The 24333-nt window shown below is 44.1% G+C and overlaps 1 protein-coding gene across 2 annotated transcripts in view; it reads right to left on the bottom strand.

The window, feature by feature from the left end:
• The window catches only part of MYO7B (myosin VIIB), a 46683-nt gene that overhangs the window by 7334 nt on the left and 15016 nt on the right, over positions 1–24333 (bottom strand). Inside the window, exons 16-39 of one of the 2 annotated variants that reach the window (XM_058812206.1) lie at positions 23827–23979; positions 23176–23274; positions 22538–22632; positions 21336–21420; positions 19418–19573; positions 18691–18765; positions 17950–18126; positions 17035–17244; positions 15969–16136; positions 15626–15706; positions 14984–15111; positions 13395–13521; positions 11908–12027; positions 10835–11008; positions 9879–10106; positions 8773–8940; positions 8060–8177; positions 7840–7966; positions 6954–7123; positions 6072–6253; positions 5160–5287; positions 4473–4630; positions 3846–3999; positions 1793–1948 (exon numbers count right to left, since the gene is read on the bottom strand). In XM_058812206.1, coding sequence (XP_058668189.1) covers positions 1793–1948; positions 3846–3999; positions 4473–4630; positions 5160–5287; positions 6072–6253; positions 6954–7123; positions 7840–7966; positions 8060–8177; positions 8773–8940; positions 9879–10106; positions 10835–11008; positions 11908–12027; positions 13395–13521; positions 14984–15111; positions 15626–15706; positions 15969–16136; positions 17035–17244; positions 17950–18126; positions 18691–18765; positions 19418–19573; positions 21336–21420; positions 22538–22632; positions 23176–23274; positions 23827–23979 — 3437 coding nt within the window. Of the gene's footprint in view, positions 1–1792; positions 1949–3845; positions 4000–4472; positions 4631–5159; positions 5288–6071; positions 6254–6953; positions 7124–7839; positions 7967–8059; positions 8178–8772; positions 8941–9878; positions 10107–10834; positions 11009–11907; positions 12028–13394; positions 13522–14983; positions 15112–15625; positions 15707–15968; positions 16137–17034; positions 17245–17949; positions 18127–18690; positions 18766–19354; positions 19574–21335; positions 21421–22537; positions 22633–23175; positions 23275–23826; positions 23980–24333 lie in introns of both variants that reach the window. The other variant, XM_058812205.1, reaches the window with a different exon arrangement.

Genomic DNA, 24333 nt, shown 5'->3' with positions numbered 1-24333 from the left:
GGCCTCTCACATGGGGTCGGTCTCTTAGGAGGAGGTTAGTCTGGATCCAAGCTTTAATTGGTTGGATTTGAAAACTAATTTTTTTCCATCCAATAAAGGAGGACTTGACTGTAACCAAGCTGAACAACATGTGCTTTGTATTGTGCAGGCACTGTATGAAGGACCTGCCCTACTCAGTCACCTGTTCCTGCCATGGCATCAGAGGGAGGCCCTGGGAGCTCAGGGAATTGCTGCAGAGGCACAGGGCTACCCACCTCTCCTTGCAGCCTGAGCTAGGAATTCAGTGCCAAGGTGAGATCTGCTTAACACCCATCAGGGTCGTTCCCTGACCAGGATTCTGGGGATGAAGCTGTAAAGTGGTTTATGGCAGAAAAGATGTGTACCCCAGGGCTCAGTTGGGTTCCCCTGTGTGTATTAAGGTCAATCCTTTGAGCTGCCTGCTCTACCCTTTCCAAAGAGACCAGGTTACTTACAGGGAGAAGTTGGACTAGATGATCATTGAAGATCCCTTCCAACTGAAATAGTTTGTTCTGTTCTATTCTATTCTGTCTTAAGCAGATGCAAGTTTACTCTTAGGAAAAGAACTTAGGAGATAAGATATGTCTTTGTTCCACTTCCCATCCCCTAGGCTCCAGATCTGGGGCAGTTTAGCAAATAAAATCCTCCTTCCAAGCAGCCCATTCTGCTTTCCCCTCCCTATTTGCTCTCTCTAAAGAAGCTCTGTACAGCTCAACAGGGCTTAGAGCATGAATAGCACATGATATAGAGAGGCAGGAATTTTTAAGTCTTCTCAATAGAAATAAATAATGAATAGCATTCCTTGCCATGCATTTTTCAGACACTTCAAAAGCAAGTTCAATGTGTGGTGACATTGCCCCAGCAGTGCCAAACCCCATCCACTGCAAGGGGGACATCCACTGTGTTAGTGTTCCCCTAGAGCCTGACCTGTGGGGCTCACAGACCAAACATGTGGCCCAGCCTGAGGGAAAGGGGGAGATGCAGGAGCTGAAAGGAGAAATCTTTGGGCAGATTCTTTACTGATGAGGTCTGTGGCAGGCAAGTGGTAAATCACACCACCATCAAAAGGGAGAAGGCTGCAGTCAACCTTAGTGCTAAATCTTTGTTCTCAGAGGGGCTTATTCCAGTGGGTTATTCCAGTGCTTGGAGGAATCTAGGGAAGCCTTTCCCTTACAGTTCAGTGATCTTTCCTGAATCCTGTTATCCTTCCTCTCTCTCTGGTTTTGTAATGTCCCTTAGAATGACAACTCATTTGGAAGCTCAGGAAACACTGTGGTTTGGGGGTCTTATGCTTCAGCCTGGGGTAATGACAAGTGGATGGAGAAGTCCTTGCTGTGAGCAGCCAGGTAAGAGTTAGGGCTTTGTTCTTCTGGTTTTTTTTAAGAATAGGAATTGATTGTACTGATCCTTTCAACAAGGGCATGCTGCCTCACCAAAGAAAAGTAAGGTCAGGAGATCATCAGTGGCATCATTCCAAGCTGCCTGCCCTTTAGGATGTTTGAAATACCCAGCTCTGGGAGTCAAGTGGTTATGTGCGGTGATGAATTTTTTAAATGCTACTAACTGTGAAAGAAAAAACTGAAACTGTGACATAGACCTCTCTTCAATGGTTCAAAGTCCATAAAGAAAGTTAAAATTAATGATCACTTTAAAAACCCCAAGATGTAAAGAGAAAAAGGAAAACAACAGTTGCACTGTTTTAGCCTGTGTGTTTTCTGGGACCTGATTATTGCTATTTGAGCACTTTGAGCTGGTTGTATGCCAGATTATTTACCTCATTACTGTCTGAATCCTCCGACGGCACGCCGGGGCCAGTGTTTCTTTCTGGCGTGTCTCTATGAACTTCTGGGTGTGTTTGAGCAGTGACTTGCTGGGTGGGAAGAGGCCAGTGCAGAGCCAGAGGAGCTGCCAGCCCTTGGTCTCACTGTACCTGGGAACACAAACCAACAGTTCTGCTGCAGCCACATAGAATTCTCTGTTTGAGCACATACCAGCTACAGGGAAGAGAAATGCACTCCCATTGTGGTCCCATTGTGCAGAGAGCTGCAAATCAACAGAGCCTTCACCCAGGCTCTGGCATTCATTTGCTGTGCAGCAGCCACAGCCTGCATGTGAAGACAGTGCCAAGTCCTGCATAAGAAATACTCATGACAGATGCAAACCTCATGGATAAATATAAATTCCAGTTTAGCAGCCATCTCAGCAGCAGTGACCCTGGTGGCATCCTCTTGGACAGCCACTGCTGATTTGGTGTTCAAGCTCACATGTATTCAGATCCTGGTTTCTCAGTGGATGTATTCACCTGCCCTCTGCACTGGCCACCTTTGCTCAGGGCATGAACGTTTTGCATGCACTGGCTTCCCCTTACAGGTACTCCTGTTCTGAAAAATGAACATGGTGATAGCATCATGTAGTGAGGTGGATGCAGTTCTTAAATGTTCCAGATCAAGCTGGTACTATTTTTCGGGTGGAAATCCAGTTCTTCCAACCTCTGCATCTGTGAAATCTGACAGTTTAAGTTCTTCTGGCACCTTGCCCTTACCATTAAGAAGGGCTCTGCAGCCCTGAGGTGGTCAGTAATTCTGCCTCAAAGCCAGGAGCAGAACACACTTCAGCTGTGCTCTGAGATTGCTCTGAAATGCTCACTGGTGTGAAGTGGTTTTGGTTGGGCAAGTCAGCATGCCTGGCTCTGAAAGGGCATCAGACTTTTCTGAATAAAGAGGTTCTGGCTTCTTTATTCCCACTCACTGTTCTAATTTTGCAGATGAAAACAGACTATTTTAATCCCATTTATACTCTATAGAGTGGTGTTTGTGTCTGTGTGAGAGCAGGACATGGTTCACAACACAGCAGCCTGGGAAGATGAAAGATTTGTTGCTCTGGCTGTTCTAATGAAAGTATATGCAAATAGCCACCTTTCAAGCATTGTTTTTTCCACATCAGTGATCCTGCTCACATTGGTGGAACACATCAGGCATGGCACTGGCACCATGGTTACAGACTATGCATTAAATAGCCTGTAAGATTCACTGCCTGCAAGGGAATTTGCCATTCAACACTAACACACATGATGAAATTTCCACTACATGCAATACTTGTGGAACAGAAGACAGAAAATTAAAAACAAACAAACAAACAAACAAAAAACAATGCATCCAGAAACAGACAAATAATTTTGTTAATAATGAATATTATTTTAAGCTGCTTTTTGCAATTCAGTTTTCCTGAAAGTAGATCAAATTATCATTTTGTGAGTGGGGAAGAAAACACCAGCCCATTTCAGAGACTTTTATGTGGGCAGATGCCTCTGTAGCCAATCTGTTCTGCAAGGCAGTTTTGTAACCAAATTAATATAACTACTCAAAAGTAATTATTCACTGGTGGTAAAAATCCAGTGTGAACTATGTTTTTGTGAGAGGGGAATGCTGCTGTTGGGAAATTTAAGTGGAGAGTTGCCAGGGCAGTCAGTGAAGGGATGCAAGGACTATGCAGTGCCATGTTTCTCCTACAGACTGCTTTGGGAGCAGGAGAGTCTCAGTGACACCTTGCCTGCCTCACACCACAAAGAGATGAGCATGGAATGCTGATGGGAGCAAAGCAGCAGCTCAGGGGAGAAGATTGATGGTGCTCTCTGGCCTCTCCCAGCCAGGGAGTGGTCCTGAGCACTCCACAGAGGTAAGCACTGCCTGGCAAAAAGGGGGAAGGGGACCTGTTGCTCCAGCATTTGTTTATCCTTCCCCTGCCCCCACTGCAGCAAGGATTCCTGATGCCCCCTGCACCTGGGGCCTGGCTCTGCAGGAGCAGGGTGTTTGCACCCAGGTAAATACCTGTTTCTGTTCTCTGTCAGTTGTTTCATAATCTGACAGTAAATCTCATCCCTCAGGACCTCCTCCTGGATAGCTGGCACAAATATCTGGTCAGTGACTTCCACAGAGGAGTGTGCCTGTTTTGAGGGGTAGTCTCCCATGAACTTCATGATGGGTGAATGTGCTGTTAAGGAGAAAAGCAGAAATTTTGGAAGGCAAATGGGGAGTTTCATCTGGATCCTAACATGTTAGTGACTTGGTTGATGTCTAAGTGGCTAACGCTGGAAGGAACGTCTGGAGCATGTTCCCTGTCTGTCCCTTACCCCCTTTCCCTTTGCAGCAGCTGCTGCTTGGCTGTGATTTGTACAGTGCTAATAGCTGCATTCTCTGGGCATATGCAGGAAATCCCTCTCACTCCTAAAACCAGGTTATTAGTTTAGTGAGCCATCAGTAGCTGTGGAGTACTGGGAGGAAATTGGAACATTTCCCTACAGACAAGGGAAACAGATTTGATCCACTCCATATTTATGTGAATGTATCCCCTGTAAGGTGGCTGAGGCATCTCAATAGAGGTAATTTAGTGGACCTGGCTAACTCTTCCTTCCCCTTTAGTGTTCTCAGATCCCAAAGAGAGGAAAGAAAGGATATCAATGAAGGCCTGACAGGCCAAATCCCGAAGATCAGGGTCTGTGCATGCTCTCTTCAGCAATGGCTGTTTCAGAGGCTCCTTGGAATGTGCCCACAGCTGACTGTGCCCACGGGATTTCTGGAGAACAGCTTTGCTGATGGATTCCTTCTCAGGAGTCCTGAACAAAGACAAGTGCAAGCAATAAAAAATTACTGGACCAGTATTGCTTTGAACAAAGGAGGTCATTATCATAAAGTCATATCTCTAGACCTGTTCTTTCACAAAACAGTGATCTCAGATCTCCTTTGATTCTGTAGGTCAGCAAGAGCAGGGAAATGTAGTTTCCTGTATATCCAGAAGGTAGGAGGCTTGCAAAAAACAGAGGGGTTTTTAGAAAACTAATTTTCCTCTTTCTTTTTTCTCTGAGATGTTGTATATCCTCACTAGCTGGTAAGTGCTGAAGAAAGGGTGAGAAGTAAGAATAGAGCCTGCTGGAAGAAGTCAGCCCAGTCAGTCCTCGCCTTTGCATTTCTGCAGACTTAAGATATAATGGCCATGGGCCAGAATCTCTGTATCCAAAGTCACAATTACAGGGAACAAAAAGAAGAAACACAATCAGAAGTGGGAGATGCCATTACATAATAGGCTTTAAGGATTACTGATCAACAAGAACTTTTCTAGGTCATACTCTACACAGAGAACTTCACCTGAAGTGTTCATAGGAGAACTCTTCCAGGGTGTAAGGCTTCACCTTGATATCCTCTTCATCGGGTTCCTCCATGAAGGAGTTCTGTGAAGCTGTCCTCCTCTGGTCTGGAGACATCATCAGCAGACTCTGCAATAACACAGCCACACAGAGATGTCACATGGAGACAGGTCTCTGCATGCACTGTCAGGGGTTACTCAGCATATATGTGCAGGTAGCCCTGTGTGCTGCCTGAGACCTCCGGCCTCAAAAGCAGCATCTCCAGAGACTCCAGAATGACCTGGGAACAGCTGACTCAAAGAACCAATTTACACAGAGGTAACAGTAGTGGGCATTGAAATGTATGTGATTATCCAAAGCACAGCACATGTTTTACAATGCACCTGCTTCTCTCTAGTGTGTTTTGCTACCAGTTTTTCTGCTTTCTGTCTGTTAGCACAGAGTCCAATATAGTGAATCCTCATAACTGAAGACAAAATTATTAGCAGTGATACTAATGAGAAACCTTGGCTCCCTCAAAGACTGTATTCTCTTTAAGTAACCTGATGCACTTAGAGGTCCTCTTGAGGCATTATGTGATTACCACTCAAGCCCAGAGTCAATGCAGGAAAATTCAACTGCATACTCATACCCCTTAATTGCTACCAGTTCCAGGCACTGAAATCTCCCATGGTGATAGAGTGGTTTTTGGGGGTTTTTAAAGCCATTGCCTTTGTGCAGCTGCAGTCTTCTCCTTAGAGTCTGGGCTTGGCTTAGTTTTGTTTTCAGACAGGACAGAATTAAATGCTTTGTTTCAATGGGAGGTATAGAATTGTCTGACTTTGGAGGGACAATTATCTTCCAGTTATAAATTCAACCATATTAACATTTTTATCTTCCAGTCTTTTCACATGGAGTGCTTAGCTTTCCTTACCAGCACTTGACTAGAGGGTTTTGTGAGGGAAGGAATGATGTAGATGTCTTCCAAAAATACATTCCCTGTTTTGCCTGTCCTTTCATTCTGGGCACAGATCCAGCCAGAGTCTGCATCCAGCCTTTTGTCTTCGGTGAAGATTAGTAAGTCTCCCTTCTTGAAGGACAGGATGCCAGGATCATCTGGAAAACAGAATAAGGGGGTACTGTTCAGGCTTGACAGTCTGAGAAAATGTAAAGCAATGTGAAAGACAAGGAAATTGTATTTTGAAGGCCTGAAATCAGTTAGCAGTAGAAAGTGATTTGTGTAAATATGGCTAATTTTCCAGTAGCACTTTCCAGTAACACCAGAGAAATCACTTCTGTTTCCTCTGACTCCCTGACTTTGATCCAGTGAGGGCAATGGCAGAACTCAGTTTGATTCACATGAATGCTGACTTTGTATCCAGACTGGCAGCAAAGCATGGAAAGGAACTCAGTAGTTGTAAGTAGCTGAAGTTAATGTTTACATTTTAAACATGCATGTCTGTTTGAGCCACCTCTATTCCACAGGAAATTCCAGTTTACTGCTTCTGTGAAATTCTTCTGCAAAGTATTTCCAGAGAACCCAGATCCAACTTCCTACTGTAATCAAACTGAGTTCCTGGACACTATACTATCTAAATAAAATACATAAAGAAGGAGAAGGAGGAAGGAAAGGTTATTTGTGTGCAAGGGTACTGAATCCCATTGCCTTATGCTTGGCATTGCTGTGCTGATGCATCCCCCGAGGAGCAAAGGGACTCTTGATGAAGTTCCCCTCTCTTCTTTGAGCACCTTCAAGCAAGTGCTGTGGATTCTTTCACGATTTCTCCACACCCTGTAGAAGGGTTATGAGACTTACCCTGGGATTTTTTCTCATGCATTGCCACAGCAAATTGTGATCTTTTCTTCAGTCCTTCCAGGAACATCACCACCAGCTCAGCAATGACAACACTGTTTACAGATGTCAGAACAAACTCCTCAGCACGAAGCGTGATGAGAGTGCAGCTCTGTCCAAATGACTTCACTGCCCTAGGTATTATTGAACAATTTGTTACCAGGGCATCTGAAAAACTTACAGACCCACCTGTAAACACAGCCAAGGCACTCACATCTCCTTGCAGGTAACTCCCTTACAGTAAATATTGGTAGTTCCTAATTTGCCTTCCCATGAGCTGGCAGGTGTGAAGGACTGAAGTGGTTCAGCTTTGCTCTGGACTCCACCATGTTTTGTACAAAAGTGCTTCCATATAGACACAAGAACGCCCTTCTTTTGGAGTAACTCAACAGCTAATTAAATCTCTGGCAGTCCTCACAGGGGGCTTTTTTGTGTATGTAAGACCCTTTACTCTGAGTAACCTGATGCAAGGAAGTGTGCCATGAGCAGGCAGTAGTTAACAGCTTTTTTCAGTGATCCTCTTCTGGTCCATGACACCCGAGAAAGATGTCAACTCCCAGCATGCACCACAGACAATGGCTTAACTGTGTCACTTATTTGGGCCATTCTTGTCTCAATGCCTGCCTGTGCTTCCTTACACCTTTCTGACTGAACAGGACCACTTTACACCAGCTGGAAGGATCCAGTTTTCATTATTTCCTTTACAGGCTGCTCAGTTTTCCCTTTCTTGGACCTAGGCTAAACCACCTTTCCAGGCACAGATCAAATCACCTAAGGAGGTGGCAGAGAATGTACACCCTTACTGAGTAAGGGATGCCATCTTCAGATCTTGTTTTTCTGGGGCCCTCACCTGTTGGTGTGGATGCCAGTTATCTCTGGGTAGGTCAGCTCAAGGAGACGCTTTTCTGACTCATCCAAGAAGCAGATGCCTTTCCAATTTATAGCAATGATGAAGTGGTTCTTAGGCAAGCTGGGTCCTGAAAATACAGAAAAGAATCCTTATCAATGCTATGCAAGTCTTCCCCTATTGATCTTATATCTATCCTCTACTCCCAGGCTCCAGATATTACCTGAAAACTTAGTGACTTCAAAGAATCTGGAAAAAAGCAAAGGCCACTGAAAGCGAGCAAAATCTACAAGTTGCTCCTTCACAGTCTGAGAGGAGAGATGGTCCTGTGTGTATGGGGCCTGCAGGAAAAAAACAAACCCAAGGTTTTCTCAGTAAAATCTGGTTTGCATGATCTGCAGACAATAAATAACAAGCCCGATCCCAGAGATCCCAACAATCCTCTGCTGTTACTGGTGTCAAGAGAACTTGGAGAAAGTAAATCAGGAATGGTCTCCAGGGACCCACATGCAGCTAACAGTGCCCACAGGCATCTGGATTCCAAATTTCCCTCGAATCCCCACTGACCTATTCCAAGTCTAATGCACCTTGGATGCCATGGAAATAATGCAGGTAATTCATTTCCAGATCAAAAACCAATACTTCATGCCATGCCCATCCTGACTTGGTTTTCAGATGGAAAATAGAGCCTTAAAAGCTACTCTATTCAGAGATTTAAATGTACTTTTTCATTCTTCCCCCTTGCTCTTCATATGGAAGTGTGAGCAGAAAGGCTTTCTGCTCCCCCAGACCTAATGAGCTATTTGGGGTCTCCAAACTAAGCTCGTTCTTCTTCTTCCCCTACTATTAATAGACTATTAATAAATAAAAATGGTGAAAGAAGCAGAAGCTGGTGCTCAAGAGTGGTTACCCAGCACTGCCTGACAAACCTCTTACCTTAGCATGTGCGTAGGTTACAAGGCTCACCCACTTTTCCAGGGGTTTGGACTTCAGCTGTTTTACTGGAATACAGTCATGGAGCACCTTCTGCACAAGTTCATTGTGGATGGTATCTCCAAATTGGATATAACAATATTTTGCACCTATCTCCACCAAATCTTCCTCCTGAAACAATTAATCCATTAAAAGAGGCCTAGAAAGATGTCACAAAGGCTAAATAGCCTCTTTCAACCTTTGAACCATTTAGGAATGGGGTTTTCTCAGTTTTTGTCTGGTTAACTCTTAACAGTCACCCAGCATGAGGAGGGATGAACTTCACAGAATTGTAACATCAGAGAGATTACTAGCAAAGATATTTTAAAGTATGACTCAATTTGCCCCTTTGGACATGCTTCCAAGCTCTCACTGAACTGGAAGGTGCAGGGAAGGGAAAAGTATTCATTAAAACTGTCAGTGCGACAGCTGGCACAATCACCTGGACAAGGATTGTTCATTAAGAAGGGAAGGGTTGTTCACATCCACTTGAGAGGAATAGTGGATTTGTCTTTTCAAACAAACTGTGGGTCTGCTGGTAGATGAAACTAGTACTGGGGGATAAAAGAAACAATGGGAACGATTCCACTGATTGATGAATGGGAAAAGATATTTGCTTTTACAAATAAAGTTTAGGTTGCTGATAAATGAAATTAGACATTGAAAGATGAAAGAAACAATGGGGAAGGAAAACCTCTAAATTCCATATGAAATAAAAATTCAAAGGGAGCGTTAGAGGGAAATCTTTGGTATCAGGCATATTGGGAAGTCTGTACCTCTCAAGTACCTCAGCCAATGGGGAAAGAGAGAGGGAAATGTGGCCAGGAAATCAGGATAAAAAGGAGGCTGCATCCTCCAAAAATCTGAGAGGTCCCAGGGGAATGCCCCATGGCCTCTCCCTTTGTTAGAATAAAGTAAAAGGACTCCTCTGTCTCCTTTTTGAACACAACCCTCAGGTGTTGGTGGATTAATTTTCCTAACACACTACAAACAGTTCACATTCCTGCTTTGTAACGTGGGAAGCACTAATCCAGTTGTGTCTCTTCAGGGGGCTGAATGAGGAGCCCCACCTTGTCACAGCGGTACTCTCCAAAGCGAACGCCCCGGATGACCTGGTGGTAGATGAGGTCGGTGCTGACGGGATCCTGGCGGGAGCTGTGCCAGGGCGTGAAGATCTCCTTGCGGAAGTAGAGGCGCCAGGGCGCGTGGCGCTCGTGCGTGCCGCGCTCCTTCACCAGCTGCTCGCACTGCGAGATGGCGTCCAGCACGTGCTCCCGGCCCCCGCCCAGCGACCACACCTGCCACACAGGGACACTGCATTTACTGCCAGCCTGCCTGAACGACAGTTCACACAGAGCTCCTGTCTCCTGACTGCAAGGAAAACGCCAAAAGATAGGCAAGTTGTATGTGGTAAGTGGATGTATTTTTACGGGTCAGCTATGTGGCAAAGGAAACCTTACAGCAAGAATTGCTGAGTGATGGGCCAACAGAAAGGCAGAATAGGATTATCAGGTTTGAGATCCAGCTGGGATTCAGAGCTGATTTGGTTTCAGTGCAGGACTGGGTTGAGGGAGTTCCAGAATTCAGGAATCCTCAGTGAGGCTGGGTGGGCAGCAGCAACTCCACAGAAAGAGAAGGGAGCATTTACTGCCAACCTGCTCTGGGCCTGCCCAAAGGATCAGGAACACAAAGCTCCTGGTCTCCTCACTGCAAGAAAAACTCCAAAAAAGTAAGCAGATGCGTATGCAAATTGTATGGGGTAAGTGGATGTATTTTTACTGGTCAGCTATGTGGCAACAGAAACCTTACAGGGCTGCAGCAAGAATTGCTGAATGATGGGCCAACAGAAAGGCAGAATAGGATTATCAGGTCTTGAGATCCAGCTGGGATTCAGAGCTGATTAGGTTTCAGTGCAGGACTGGGTTGAGGGCATTCCAGAATTTAGGAATCCTCGGTGAGGCTGGATGGGCAGCAGCAACTCCACAGAAAGAGAAGGGAGCTTTCATTCTATTTTTCTACACTTTACCTTATCAAACACAGCAATGTAGAGTGAAAACCCAAAGATATCCTTCAGTTTGATTTTATCTGCTATGAACTGACAGATCTCTTTGGCAGTGGAAGCAGAGTCTGCAGGGACAGTGATGCTTTGGCCATTCATCAGGGTGACATGAAACATAATGGGTTTCTTCTGCTTTGTTGCCTGTAAGTCAGAGTTAAATGAGAAAAAAAATTTATGGACAAACCTTAATTTCTTCTGAAGAATGAAGTAAGCTTTTAGATCTAAGAGCTATGCACCTTGTACAACCTGGTCAACAATCTTTAAGTGAATCACCAACACCCACATAGTTTCTTCAAAGCATGGTGAGTTGTAAATATAAATTACATCCCTGGAGCAGCACTGGACTCAAGTTTTCTCCTCCTCACAGCTCAGTAGAGCTGAGAATCACATAACAGTGCTGACTGATAGACTTTTCATGAGCCATACTTGTCCTGATGACTTTTGGGAACAGCCTTACATGCGTCAGTGGAGAGATGGCCTGCAACAAGCACATTGCCCAGGAAGATGTGTGCTAAGCAATAGGGTTCCTGAGGTTTAGGGAGGAATTGAACTGAGGTCTTGAAAGGAGAAGGGGGTGATTTTTAATTACTAGGGTGAAATTTAATTACTAGGGTGACAGTAATAAGGAAGTGGAGGACAATATAGCACCATCGTACTCCCTTCTTCCTTTCATTTTAAAAGCATAACCTTAGCTCAGTTCTTTCCAATAGTGATAGTAAGAGCTTTCCTCATGAGGTTGTTTCTGGCCTGTGGTTCCTGAGTGGATGGAGGTACTTCCCTGCATATTATCTGCTGCTCCTTACATACTTTTCTGCATTTATGGTAACTGAATAGCCAGAAGAGGTGTATCCAAGAAGCTGCCCAGACCAAGGTGGCTGGTCTTCAATCCCCTTGTGCAATTGATTTCCATTATTTGATTTAGGCATTCCTGCTATTACAGGCTAGTGAATGTAGTATAACAACAAAGTAAGCAGTACACTTAGAAAAACCAGTACAAAATGTCCCAGATCAATATAATTAAGCCAAAAGGGAGTTGCTACCTGAAGTTCCAGCCAGCTGGGAGGTTCAGTGCGGGCCCCGTTGCTGTAGGTGCGTCTCAGACGCTCTGCACAGTACGGAGCGTAGCCCGTGGGCCCATGGTGGATGAAATTCAACAGGTACTGCAAGCACAGAGCAGGAGAGGGAGTTAGGAAACAATAATCCTCAGAAAACATTAAAAACCTTCTGCAGCTGATACAGTAGATTTCAATGACCCATTAGCTTTCAGTTCACCAGAAAATATTAAAGATTAGGGTTGGAATTAATGTCTTCAAAAAGGAGGCTTGAGACACTTAGTTTTCATTCTTTCTTCAGAACTTTCAGTCCAAAGGGAGAGAAGATTTGTGTTAGTCTCTCCACTATGTTTAACTACATGAGTAGTGGAGACTTTGTTCTTATGGTTAGGTTAGAGCAAGAGTTAGTGTTTTCAACCCAAGAGCCTGAAGTTTTATGACATGCTGTACAAATGGAAGAGCTGGGAAGAGGGCTAATGGCAGATTAGGTCTAATGATGATTGATACTTTTAGTTCTACCAAGTTCTCTGGCAATATCAACTGAAATCCATTATTAAGATGGGACATTTGAAGAGATGAATGGGATAAACTGAGCTTTTGGAGTCTGTATGGCTCTTGGATGGCAAGGACTTGTATTTATGTATCTGTATTTAGTGCAAGCATGCCTCATTCACCTGGTTATTTTAATGATTAAAAATATTCCTAGAGGTAGGGCATGGTCGTGTCTTTCATGAATTCTGCATGCTTCCAAGTCTTTGGATGAAGACTGGTGTCAAAATATGCCTATGACTTGTGACTGGTTTGTTCCAAGTAGTGCCCATTTAGCAACATGTATGATTAGATTGATTATTTGAACTGGGGTGTTAATAAAGCAAGGGTGAAGTTTCATGCACACCCATGGATCCTGTTTGCTCTCAGATCTAGGAGGAAGCCTGATGTCAAGTTGGAGACACAGATTGAGTTTTTATCCTGTGATGAAGTGGATTTATCCTCCATTTAAACTTGGAAATTAATAAATAATTAAAAAGTCCAAGTATCTGTTGGACTTTTTAGGGCTTAGAGATACAGGGTAAGGACTGATAAAACTTGGGGGTGTGATTTTGTACTGGCCTCCTGAATATATTTAATGACAAGGGTTGTAACTGGAGACATCTTTTAGTTGTCTTTGGCTGTAAAGGCAGAATTGGAGGAGTTAAAATTTGCCAGATCCCTTGCAGATTATAGATCTAAAATGAGAACTGTGATGAACAACAGAATCCAGACTCTATGATGTGTAATGAAAAAACTAAATATGAATGCAGCAATAATTTGTTTAAATTCCCAGATAAGCGTATGTGATGAGAAAGTTTCTGCTGAAACCACAGCACCAGCTGCTCTGGAAGTCAAACATTTAATGTGGCTGTCAGCATCAAAATACACAAGACACCAGCTGAGCTGAGGTGTGTGAGCTGCTGTAGGAAGGGTTAGCAGTGTACCTTCACAAACGTGTCTGAAGGAGGAAAGCAGCCAAGGCAAAGTGACAGAAGGATCCAGCCACGAGCATAGCTGCTCCTGTTGCTGTTTTCTGTGAGTTGTTTGCAAATCTGGCAATAAATCTCATCTCTGTAATGAAACATGAGAACAACAGATAATTCGCTGTCTGAACTCTTTGGCTACAATTCAACTGCAAGCTTGGCAGGATTGCAGCTTGATGAGGTAGATCTGAGCTAGGTTCAACCACAACAGCTAGGATAGCACCTGTAATGCACCTCAGGAAATTGATTTGCTATGGAAAAGGCTCCAGGCATGCTTAGGGGCTTTTGCCACCCCTTCTTACTCAAGTGCAATTCCCATGCTGAATTAACTTCAGCAGGGAGAGAGAGAGAGAGAGAAGCAGAGGGCTGTGCAGGAAAACAACTGCTGGGTCATCCAGCTGTGAAATGGCATTGCTGTCCAAGAGTCTAGATGTGTAACTTGGTCTGAGCTCTCTGCAGCATGTGGGTTGTAGCTCATGGCTCTTGTCTGTCTGCTTGTAGGTGGATTTGGGGATGAGGATGGGAGACACCTTGCTTAATTTTATATGTATATATTTATATATTTACATATATTAATTTTTTATTTATATTTGTACACAAACTTGGAATGAATCTTGCACAGAAGTGGAGAAAGGCGCACTTCAGTGCAAGCTTCTGAAAATGCAAGTTTACCTGCAACAAGGACTTAAGGGAAACAGATGCAAAAATCTGCATAGAAATAAAACTGTTATTAAAATATCATCTTAATTTTTTCTAGACTCTTGGAACACACATTTGTCAAATCTGATGTGAGAGGGCATAAGTTGGATGAGTTTTCTGTTCCTTCATAGGATATGTGATGAAACACAAACCAAGGGTATGGGTACTTAGCCTGTGGCTATTATGCTATATGGATTGAATGCAATTTTTTCCAATAGAGAATCTGCTTTAGGGAGTGTCTTGACTGAAACAGAATGACTGTGGAGAGAGGAATGCAGCCCATGACTGAGGTCAAGGCACAGCCAGTGTTTGTGCTGGGCTTTGTTACAGAAAAGTGCTTAGGATAAAAAAGGAGAGGATTCATGAAGTCAGGTCAGAATCAACGAGCTTCTGATGTATCCTTCACACCATGCTTGGCCTAAGGTCCAGCCTCACTCTACTTGTGGTCAGGATTTCTCCTTAGTGTCTGATACACTCAGCAATCCAGATCTTTGACCATCTCTGATTCAGGGACATTGCTTGAGTGCTCAAAAAGAGGCTGTTGGGAAACCTTTCATCCACTTAGTATACATTAACTCCATATTTCTTACTCCTCTGAGTGACTCTTTTCCCTCATTCTAGGGCAGTGTTCCACCTTCAAGTGTTATTGAGTCACAGCCCTGAGCTCTGCCCCTTTCCATACCTGTGGGGTATTTAGAAAGCCATACATGGAGGCAGCTGGCCTAAACTGCAACATGAAAGTACCAGAAAAGGCAGTAAAGGGAGTCATTCTCCAGGACTGTTGAAAAAGGATGCTGGATTTCCTTGATGCAATGGGCACCTGGCCCTAGGAAGGGGTACAAATTTCTTACCTGATGGCAGGACGCAGAATTGCATTGCCAATAATGAAGTGTACTTTTTCTAGGTTGGACATAGGTCTCTGAGAGATCGAGACGTCCTCTTGGAAAGCCTCTTCTCCAGTTCGTAGCTGCTCTGTCACCTGAAAGAAACAGAGTAGAACCCCAGAGTGCTCTAGAAACCTCCCCTCTTAGCAGGCAGCTCTGCCATGAATGAGAGACATTCCTTCCTTATCTTACTGGCTAAAACTCTTCCTGCTCAGGGCAGGAGAACCAGGCCATATTACCCCCTTCCCTCTAAAGGTAACTCATTAAATGTGCTGTTACAGCACTGTCTCTGGCTAAGAGAACTGTCTTGTACTGTCCTGTACAGCACATGGTTCTCAGTCTGCTCATGCCTCTGGGCAAGCTGTTCTGTAAAGCCAACAATTCTCAGTAATAAATCTCTCCTGGTGTTCTCTGCCAGAGAGCAGATGACATCAGTGCACACAGGAATTGTGTCCAAAGAGCTCTGCACCAGATATCCCACAAAGGGCTGCCCTGGCTTGGCAGGGAAACAAGTTCTCAGCTGGGAGGTTGCTCACATAACATCTGTCAGAAGGTGAAGACAGGGTTTCAGGCAAGAAGAAAGGGAAGTAATTTATTTCCACCTCTTACCTTCCCTGTCAGCTTGGATGACCGTTTCAGTTTCAGGGATGAAATCCCCTTAGAAATCTTGTTATCCTTTCTGCCTTCTCTCTGCAATATATATTACCATTATAGGAAATCAGATTAATGCACAGCAAGAATGATTCATTAAGGACAGAAAGATGCTCAAGTGAAGATGTTTTTGTTTTTTCTTCTCCTGCCAGAAAGAGCTCAGTGTCCTGCCAGGACTTTTGCACTTGTGACATTTCAAGTACAGTAGCATGAAAGAGTTTCTTTGCTTTTCTCACTCTTGGTATAACAGCACAGAAACCAAGGAAAGCAAATGAAAACACAAACAGTCTGCTTGTCTCACCATATTTGGGCTGTCATTCTTCAACTGGACCTGGTTTTTCCTGCCAAGTGTGTCATATATCTGTGTCATCACGGAACTGCTCTTGGTGGTGGCACTCTTGGCAAACATTGCTGGCTCTGGCAGGTCCCCCATGAACCTCAGGATGATCACCCACACAGCTAGAGAAGCCTATAAGAGCAGAAAGCACAGTCAGACAGTGCCAACAGGACCAATGGCTCCATGCCATTTCTGCCTGTTTAGATTAAGAGCATTTTCTTCCTTTACCCAGTCCAAATTGTTAAAATTCCCATTTCCTCTGGCTACCTACATGAAGAGTTTAGTTTCATAACAAACAACAAGACAGCAACACACAAAACTTTCCTGCTAATGGAAGAGGGTACAGCACTGGTGGAAAGGTCAGATTTCTTCTGTGATTGCTGAGCCTCACCATTCCCTTTACTGACACCCTGGAGGTGTGTTGTGGGTGGAGGGAGGTGCTGAAGCCTTGGCTGAACTGCACTCTGCATCTGCTGACCTAGACAGATAAGCAGTGGAGTGGACCCTTCATGCCCAGAACTAGAAAGCCAAGTAACAGCAAAGTTCTTGATGCATGGGGTCCTCCATTCTGCCAGGCTGCTTAAAATTAAGGAAAACACCCTCCTCAATCCCCCTCTGGTTCAGTAGCATATTAGAGGCCTGGCCCTACCCCTTCTGTCCTATCTCACAGACCAGCAACCCTAACAAGTGCAGAGACTAGCTCTCATTCTTCTTCTCTCCAGTCCATTTTTATCCCCAAAGGGTGTCTGGAGAAGTCAAAACACACCCCTGAGTTCCCTCTTTGGGCAAGAACAAAGGTGACCAGAGATCCTGCATTGGGCGGGTGTTTGTGTCAAGTGTCTGCCAGCAAATTGCCAAAAATGCTGATGGGAACTGCTGCTTTCAATACCATGGCTCAGGACTATCTCCTTGGCTCTGGAGTCTCTGGTTCCCAGGGCTGTGCCAGAGCCAGGATCCAGGGATGATGGGACCTGTAAAGCCAGGGCTGTGGAGAGAGCAGGTTCAACATGAACAACAAGGAGCCAGATACCAGGACGTTGTCCTCGTCATCGTGGTAGAGCAGCGGGTGCCGCAGCTGCCTCCGGATGTGTGTGTGTGTGGAAGAGCCCTGGAAATAAGTAGCTGCAAACTTGGGGAAGGTGTACTCTTCCAAACCATGTGCTTCCTCTTCTAGCTCCACACTCATGGGAACCATGTCCAGGTCCACTTCCTCCAGCTTGTTAGGCTTTGTTTCCAAGTCCTGTGCAGAACATGAGGAAGAAGCATATTTTCTTTTACTGAACTCTGATATGCTTATGTTTAGTTCTGCTTTTCTTTTTCCCCTTGGCCATAGGTCTTCCAGAATTTGCCTTTCCAGCTAATCCCAAAGGCATTTACAGTTGCTACCAACAGATTATTTGGACTCAGAGCTTGTCCTTCTGAGATGCATCCATTCCATGTGGTCTTCCTGTCTTGGTCCTCAGCAAGAATATTGCTGATAGAAAATACAGGTGTTACTGTTCACATCCTGTACTTATCCATACCATTCTATTCTGCCCACCTCTTCTTACAAAATTCCAACCTCCACAGCTATCAGGACAAGTATATCACAGATTTTGCCTGTAAGAATATGATATAACTTGGGTCATGAACTTTCAGCTTGTTTCAGTTAGAAAATCACTGAGAGCACTGTCAGCAGAGCATAAAATTGGTGCCAAAATGCAGAGGGTGGGCCAAAGAAACAAATGCAAAGTTTGAAGCTATATAGTCCCTAAACTGCATGTGACCAAAAACTTTTGGGAACTCACCTCTGCAAGAGATGCTTTAGTGACTGGATGAATAATTTGGGGGATTTTTTCACTGTACAGAAGTTCACTAAACAGAACTGACCACTGATGGAATTCCAGCAATCAATGGGCTTACACAAGGGATAAACATGACCCATTACCAGTCTGCAGCTCAATACCTCAAAACCCAGAGGAGCCTGTCCTTCTTGGCCTCCAATCATAGAAGGTAAAAACCCAAAAATTTTGTCCACCATTTCTTGGTCACTGATAACATCATGATTTGTTGGTTTATTGCCAAGCACGTTCCTCCCTTGTCTTGCTTCTGCCTCCTCTCTCTCCTGAGTTGGCAGGTGCTCCTTTAAACACAGAAATAGGCATGATTTGAACATGAACATCGTGAATGAACATCATTCTGCTACAGTGAAGGGGTATGAAGATGAAACACTTCTACAAAGGTGTGTGATTGTGAGGTCCAGCTCTGCCAGCAGGGTTGAAACAGGAAGTCAAATGTTGCTTGTGTCAAGCAGTCACAAAGACTTGGCCCATGAGCAGCAGGGCCCTGCTCTTACAGCTGCCTTTATGATAATGATTTTGCAATTCAAATAAGAATTTAATCAACAAGAGATAATACAGGAAAAGCACAGAATTTCTAACAGAAAACCTCACAGTTTTTAAAATTTTAAAATGTTTTGTGTCGGGAGACTTGTAATAGCATTGGACATATTTGGCTAAAGTGCCCCCTTATGCTGCAATCAGAAATGTGTGTGTGTTTGCCTTGTTATATTTTCAAAGCATCGTTACAAATAGGGTTACAACTATGTCTTATCTTTCTTTAAATATAGCAGTGCTCAGAGGTTTGAGCGAGTCCACAGGTGTGAGCTGGGTAATGCTGGCCAGTGTTCCTCCCCCAGCATAACTACCTTTTGTAGTCTCATAGCTTCTTCCCTTCCTTTCAATGGTCCCAGGACTTGGATATTCCTGGCTTCCAGCTTGTTCTGTGGACAACAGGAGAATTCTGTGACTTTTGTACAACTGCTGAGGCAACTCCCTTCTGCCTTTAACAAACTGTCCATAGCAGGATTTTGTCCCAGCAGAGGCTTAGTTCAAGATTTGACATTTTAGGGAACAGCCCGTAGGCAGAAATCTGCAAACTGGCTTAGTCCTGTTTGTACAGCATTAGTACAGAAAGGATCCTGTGCTATGGACTGCCAAGGGTAGCACCTTCCAAGACACACTGTATTGGGATTCCCTTCTGAATGGTTCCCTGAGTGCCACCCTGCTGTAGAAATTGATGTCCCCTTGCAGGACTGGCTGATAACACAGATCTTATCTTTTCTCCCTTCTGTCGCAGCCACTGCAGCTGTATCAATGAAGTTTTGATCCATAATAACTATCACATAAAGCAAATGTAAACAAGATCAGTCTGCTTAACACTCTGCTTTTGTACTTGGCAAGAGATCAAATTAAAATACCCCAAAATGAATATCCACACCCAATGCTATGTTAAGGCGACACTTGCTGGTGATAAAATCTCTATTGGATTTCATAGAAACAACGTGTTCACTAGGCATCTGTGAGCATTACCTCCCTCTTCATCCTCTGGAAGGTGTGGCGAGCGAGCATGCCCCTGGCATGGGCCTGTATGACGCGTGCAGCTCTGTGCTGCCGTGCCAGGCTCTGGCGCAGCAGGAACCCGCGGCACCGCGCCTGGAACGCCACGATCCGTGCGCGCGTGGCCTCGTAGCGCTGGGCCAGCTGCCGGCCCCGGTACAGCGCCTGCAGCCGCCCGAAGCCCAGCAGCGCCTGCGGGGCAGAGAGAAAAGGAATCGTGGCTCAGAATCTCTGCTGGTCACAGTGACTCTGAGATATGTACAAGTCTCTTTTTCCCAGCCCAGCAGTTGAAGGAGGAGTCAGGATTCTTCTGTTCTCGTTCTCAAGGTTGTTTATTATTTCTTATCTAGAACATTCTTTCTCTGACCCACCGAGGTCTGTCTGGCAGGTCAGGTTGGGGCACACTGACTGCCTTGGGGTGGTGTTATCTTTTTATACTAAAAACTGCATGTACATTACTTATAACAACTTCTTAATACTTATCACTTATGTTAGACAGTGAGTTCTACCTTAAACTAATCTAAAAGTGCTACTACCACAGCAGAAGATGCAGGCCAAGAAGAAGAAGAAGGGAAAGACTGGGCATGCTTAGATTCTTCTATCTTGCTTTCTGAACCCCTATTCTAAAAACTCCAAAAATCTATTTTTCACCTTGTGACAAACTATTATTCTATTTAAGCTCTCTTGACTTGTAATTCTTCATATAAAGGTGGTAATTTGCTTCATGGGTCAAAATCAAACTCACAGGTGTCTTGGGCTTTGTGCCAAGGTCTCTGAGCCCCTTGGCAGGGGCTTGAGCCATCTAAGACAGGCAGAGAGATGTTTGGGCTTCCAACAATTATGGTTCCAAACCATCAAGACGAGTTGGGATGTAAGGTGGGATGAGTAGAAGACAACAAAATTTGGTGACTGGATAAAGACACTGGAAGTGGCTAATGTAATATTACCCATTATGCTTTGTTTTCTACCAGTAATAGGCCTTTAAAACTAGTGTATAGACTTATTTGGGGGATCTGTTCTAGGAGTGGCTCCAGAAAGTGGTAGCCTGGGGTTATGACTAGCAGAAATGAAGGCAGGTGAATGGAAACAAGCAATCAGACAGGAATTGCATCACTGATGCAGAATATAGAATGTTTCTGACTGAAACTGGCAGTTTCTCCTCCTTCCGATCTCAAATGGGATGTATGGAATATAATAATCATAATAATAATCCCTACCACACAAATACATAATCTGTGAGCACCCCCAGTTTTCCTCACCCAGAAAATGCACCATTTATAGAAAACAGTCAATATTTTGCACACAGAATCATTAAGGTTGGAAGCGACCTTCAAAATTATCTAGTCTAATTGTCAATCCAGCACCATCATAACTACCCCTAAACTACAGCCACAGGTGCCACATTCAGATACCTCTTCAACATGTCCCAACATGGTGACTCCACCATCACCCTGGGCAATTTATTCCAGAGCCTGACCACTCTTTCAGTGAGTTTTTTTTCTTAATATCTAATCTGAATCTGAATCTCCCCTGGCAAAATTCTTGATAATGTGAGATTGATATGACTTTTCTGGTAATTTTTTACAAATTCCCAGTTTTCCTGCAGCAGTTGTGGAAGACACTTTGCTCATAGCATGGTGATGATGCACAAAGGCTAGGCTTGTGGTTCTGATTATTAGAAGCGTGGGACCACTTATATGTCAGGTCTCTGGATCTAGGCCTGCTGAAGGTGAGTTGGGTCCTATTTCATCAAAAAGCAGAAATGTCACAGGTTCAGCAAGCCCTGAGAGGTCCCAGAGCCCTCCTTGGACTTTATACCCTCCTTTACACCCTGTCATCTATTCTCCCTTCAGTTGAGAATATCTTCATTCCTAATACTCCACTCAGTCTGGCAGGACACTATATATAAACACACACACACAAATATAAATTCATTGATGCACCTTCACCTTACCATTCTGAACTCCTTCCGGCAGCAGTAGCCTCTCCAGGCTGACTGAATGGCTACAGCAGACCTCCTCTGTTTCAGGAACTGCTTCCTAAGCACACACACATGGGAGGTGACAAACAACAGGTTATCTCTGTTGCTTCTTATGATAGTAGTAGAGAATAAGGTGGCTTTTTTTCCCCTTTCAGGGGAGTCCACAGTCTGATGTCAGCCTTATTTGCTGCAAAAATACTCATAGCAATTACAGACCAAATTAATTGCTGCGGTCAGAGAGCTCTGTAAGAACTGAAAACCCCTCACATCAAGACTGTACAAGTTAACTTTCCCATCTAGTAACCTCTTTCTCTCTGTTTTGCTGCCAGGATGAGGAGCCCATCTGAGCAAGATGAACCTCAAGATGGTACAAACTGTCACACTGCAGCTCAAAAAGGCAGCACCTAGCTCTGGTGGATTAAAAGTAAAAGTAAGGTGAGGCTTTTAGTTTGGATACTTTGTTGGATAGCAGGCAGAGTCTGAAAAGAAAAGAGGGAAGTTTTGGGGCATTTGTGTCATATTTTTTAGTTCTTCCTTCATTATGGTCAAGGGTATTTCTAAACCAAACCAAGACTCAGTCCTATATCATGGTTCTGGTTGAGGGGTTACAAGATCGATGAGTACAAATCATGATGTAAAGCATTTAATGAGGACAGACATCTATTTGACAGTGACTAAATTTCACTTCTGAAGATAGTTCAAACTAAACCAGACACAATGCAAGACTTAGGCATCTTTGGCAAAGAGGAAGACTAGTTAGTTTCCATCTGATTCTTGTCAACATCTTGTATCCAAGAAGCAATCTAACTAAGAGAATTTTTGTAGCTCTGAGAAGGGTGCAGATTCCATGGGGATTTCCTGCTTTCCAGATGTCTACTGTTTACTAAAAATATTAAGAGCAAGTCCTCCTTTCAAACCTTCCTTTACATACATGCCACAGCCCTGCATTTTGAAAAACATCACGAAAATAACAAAACTGACCCAAAACAAATCTTTATCCAACATCTGCATAGATACACTGTGCATTATTACATGATGTGCATGTAATTTAGGGCTGGTGGAAGGTATAGCCTGATACATTTCATACTCAAAAATGCTGCACAAAGTGTGTAAGCTGCACCACAAAGATTAGCTACTTCAAAATAACACAAATTCCCTTCTGTAAGGTCACTTACCTGTCCTTTAATCCTCTCATCACCTTCTGGATAAGAAGAACCTTATCTGTGAGTACATTTTGGAGTTGCAGCTCCAATACAGTGTCATGATGATCCTGTTAAAAGAAAGTGTGGATATGCCAGCTTAGCAGACTCACTTAAAACCTCTGGAAATGAGACACATGGTCTGAAAGAGACCCCAAATCAGCATTATGTAGCATAATGTGACTAAAATGTATTTATGGTACTGCAGTAGGAAGAGTGCACACCACCTGACCAGACTTGGTCTAGCTATAGCCATAAACAAGCAAGAGTCTGCCTGCAGCAAGACTGTTTTCTTGGGGGTATGCTACAGGCAAGGTGGTCCTCTGCAACAGTGCACTGGTATCCTGTCCTTTTTTATGCTCTGTCACATTGCACTGTGCTGTTTCAGCTGCAGTGCTGTAGCACAGGAACAGGATCAGCCTCTCCTGCACCAAACCCTCTCCATTGAATTATCTGGCTTTCAAGAACAAAGACCCACCCTCAGATTCAAGAGAGAGTTTGTAAGACAACCCTTGGTCCTCCTTGGTTGCCACTCTTGCACAAGCAGGCTAAGCTGTACTGTGAAGTATCCAGTTTTTCATGAGGAAAGACAATAAACTGTCCTTTTTACTTACTTTAAGGAAAATCTTGGTCCTTCCAACTTGCCAGCTTTCATCCTTGCCCAGCACTGCTTGGGAGATGCTGATGCAGCTCTGTCGAGTATCATTCTTCAGCTGATGTGCAAAAGCATCATGATGTTAGGGCTTGGCTGTGAAACACAGCAAGTGAAACACAGCAGGGATCTACTGGCCTGCATTCCAAAGGGTGAAGAGCAGAAACAGATGAGGTCTTGCAGACCTCTGGGCTGGCAGTACCATGAATGAAAGTGGTTCAGATCAAATGGTCAGCAAGAGGAGGGATGTGATTGCCTGACTAAAGATTCCAGAATCAAGGTGTGAGGAGGACATCAGAGACCTGAGAATTGTGTGATCACAGTAAAAAACCACCTGAGGGCAATGGGAATGGGGAAGGTATCTGGGATGTCTTTGAGAAGCAGGCCAAGGACAGCTGGACCTCAAAGCAACTCTGTTTTCAGCTAAGGTTGAAGGGAGTATTTAACAATTCAGCTATAATTACTGTGATAACAGTTCCTATGATGACTTCTCCTGTGCTGACAGCTCCCTCAACTCTGCCAGCAGTAATTCAAGAACTTTCTTCTGTGGGAAAGACTAAAGCCTCATAAGGAAAAGTTAGATTAGCCTTACACCATGTTTTTGCTTGCACACCTTTTGTCGCAGAGACCATGGCAGAAGAAATCTGTATCTCTCAAAGAACTCCTCAAAGCTGTAGCGGACGGGGTACCCGGCCTTCCTGATCTGGATGGTCTCCATCATCCCCGAGTAGCGCAGCTGCTTGATGCACAGCTCCCGGTCAAACAGCTGCAGGGAAAGCAGACAGGGAGGAGGCTCAGCACTGAGAAAAGGTACACATGTACTATCCCTCAGAACATGTCTGTTAACCTCCAGCCTCAGAGGGCCTGCAAAATGGCATACTGTGCTTTTTTAAATTGTACTTTACTTCCCTGCACTAAATTAATTCATTACAAGCATAAAGGGTCTTCAATTTTGTGTATGTCAGCAGTCGACACAGTCTGTTTACTTTAGTCTGGCTCCCATTTTTTGTTCTAAAACTGCAATTTCAGATGAACAGTGACTTCATCATATAATTTTGTAGGTGTGAATAGATGCATTATCAACTTAGGCCTTTGGGTATACCATGCCAAGCACAGCAGG

The sequence above is a fragment of the Ammospiza caudacuta genome, chromosome 11 (genome assembly GCF_027887145.1).
Source record: "Ammospiza caudacuta isolate bAmmCau1 chromosome 11, bAmmCau1.pri, whole genome shotgun sequence".
In the NCBI taxonomy this organism is placed as follows: domain Eukaryota; kingdom Metazoa; phylum Chordata; class Aves; order Passeriformes; family Passerellidae; genus Ammospiza; species Ammospiza caudacuta.
This window is presented reverse-complemented; position numbering and strand designations above follow the sequence as displayed.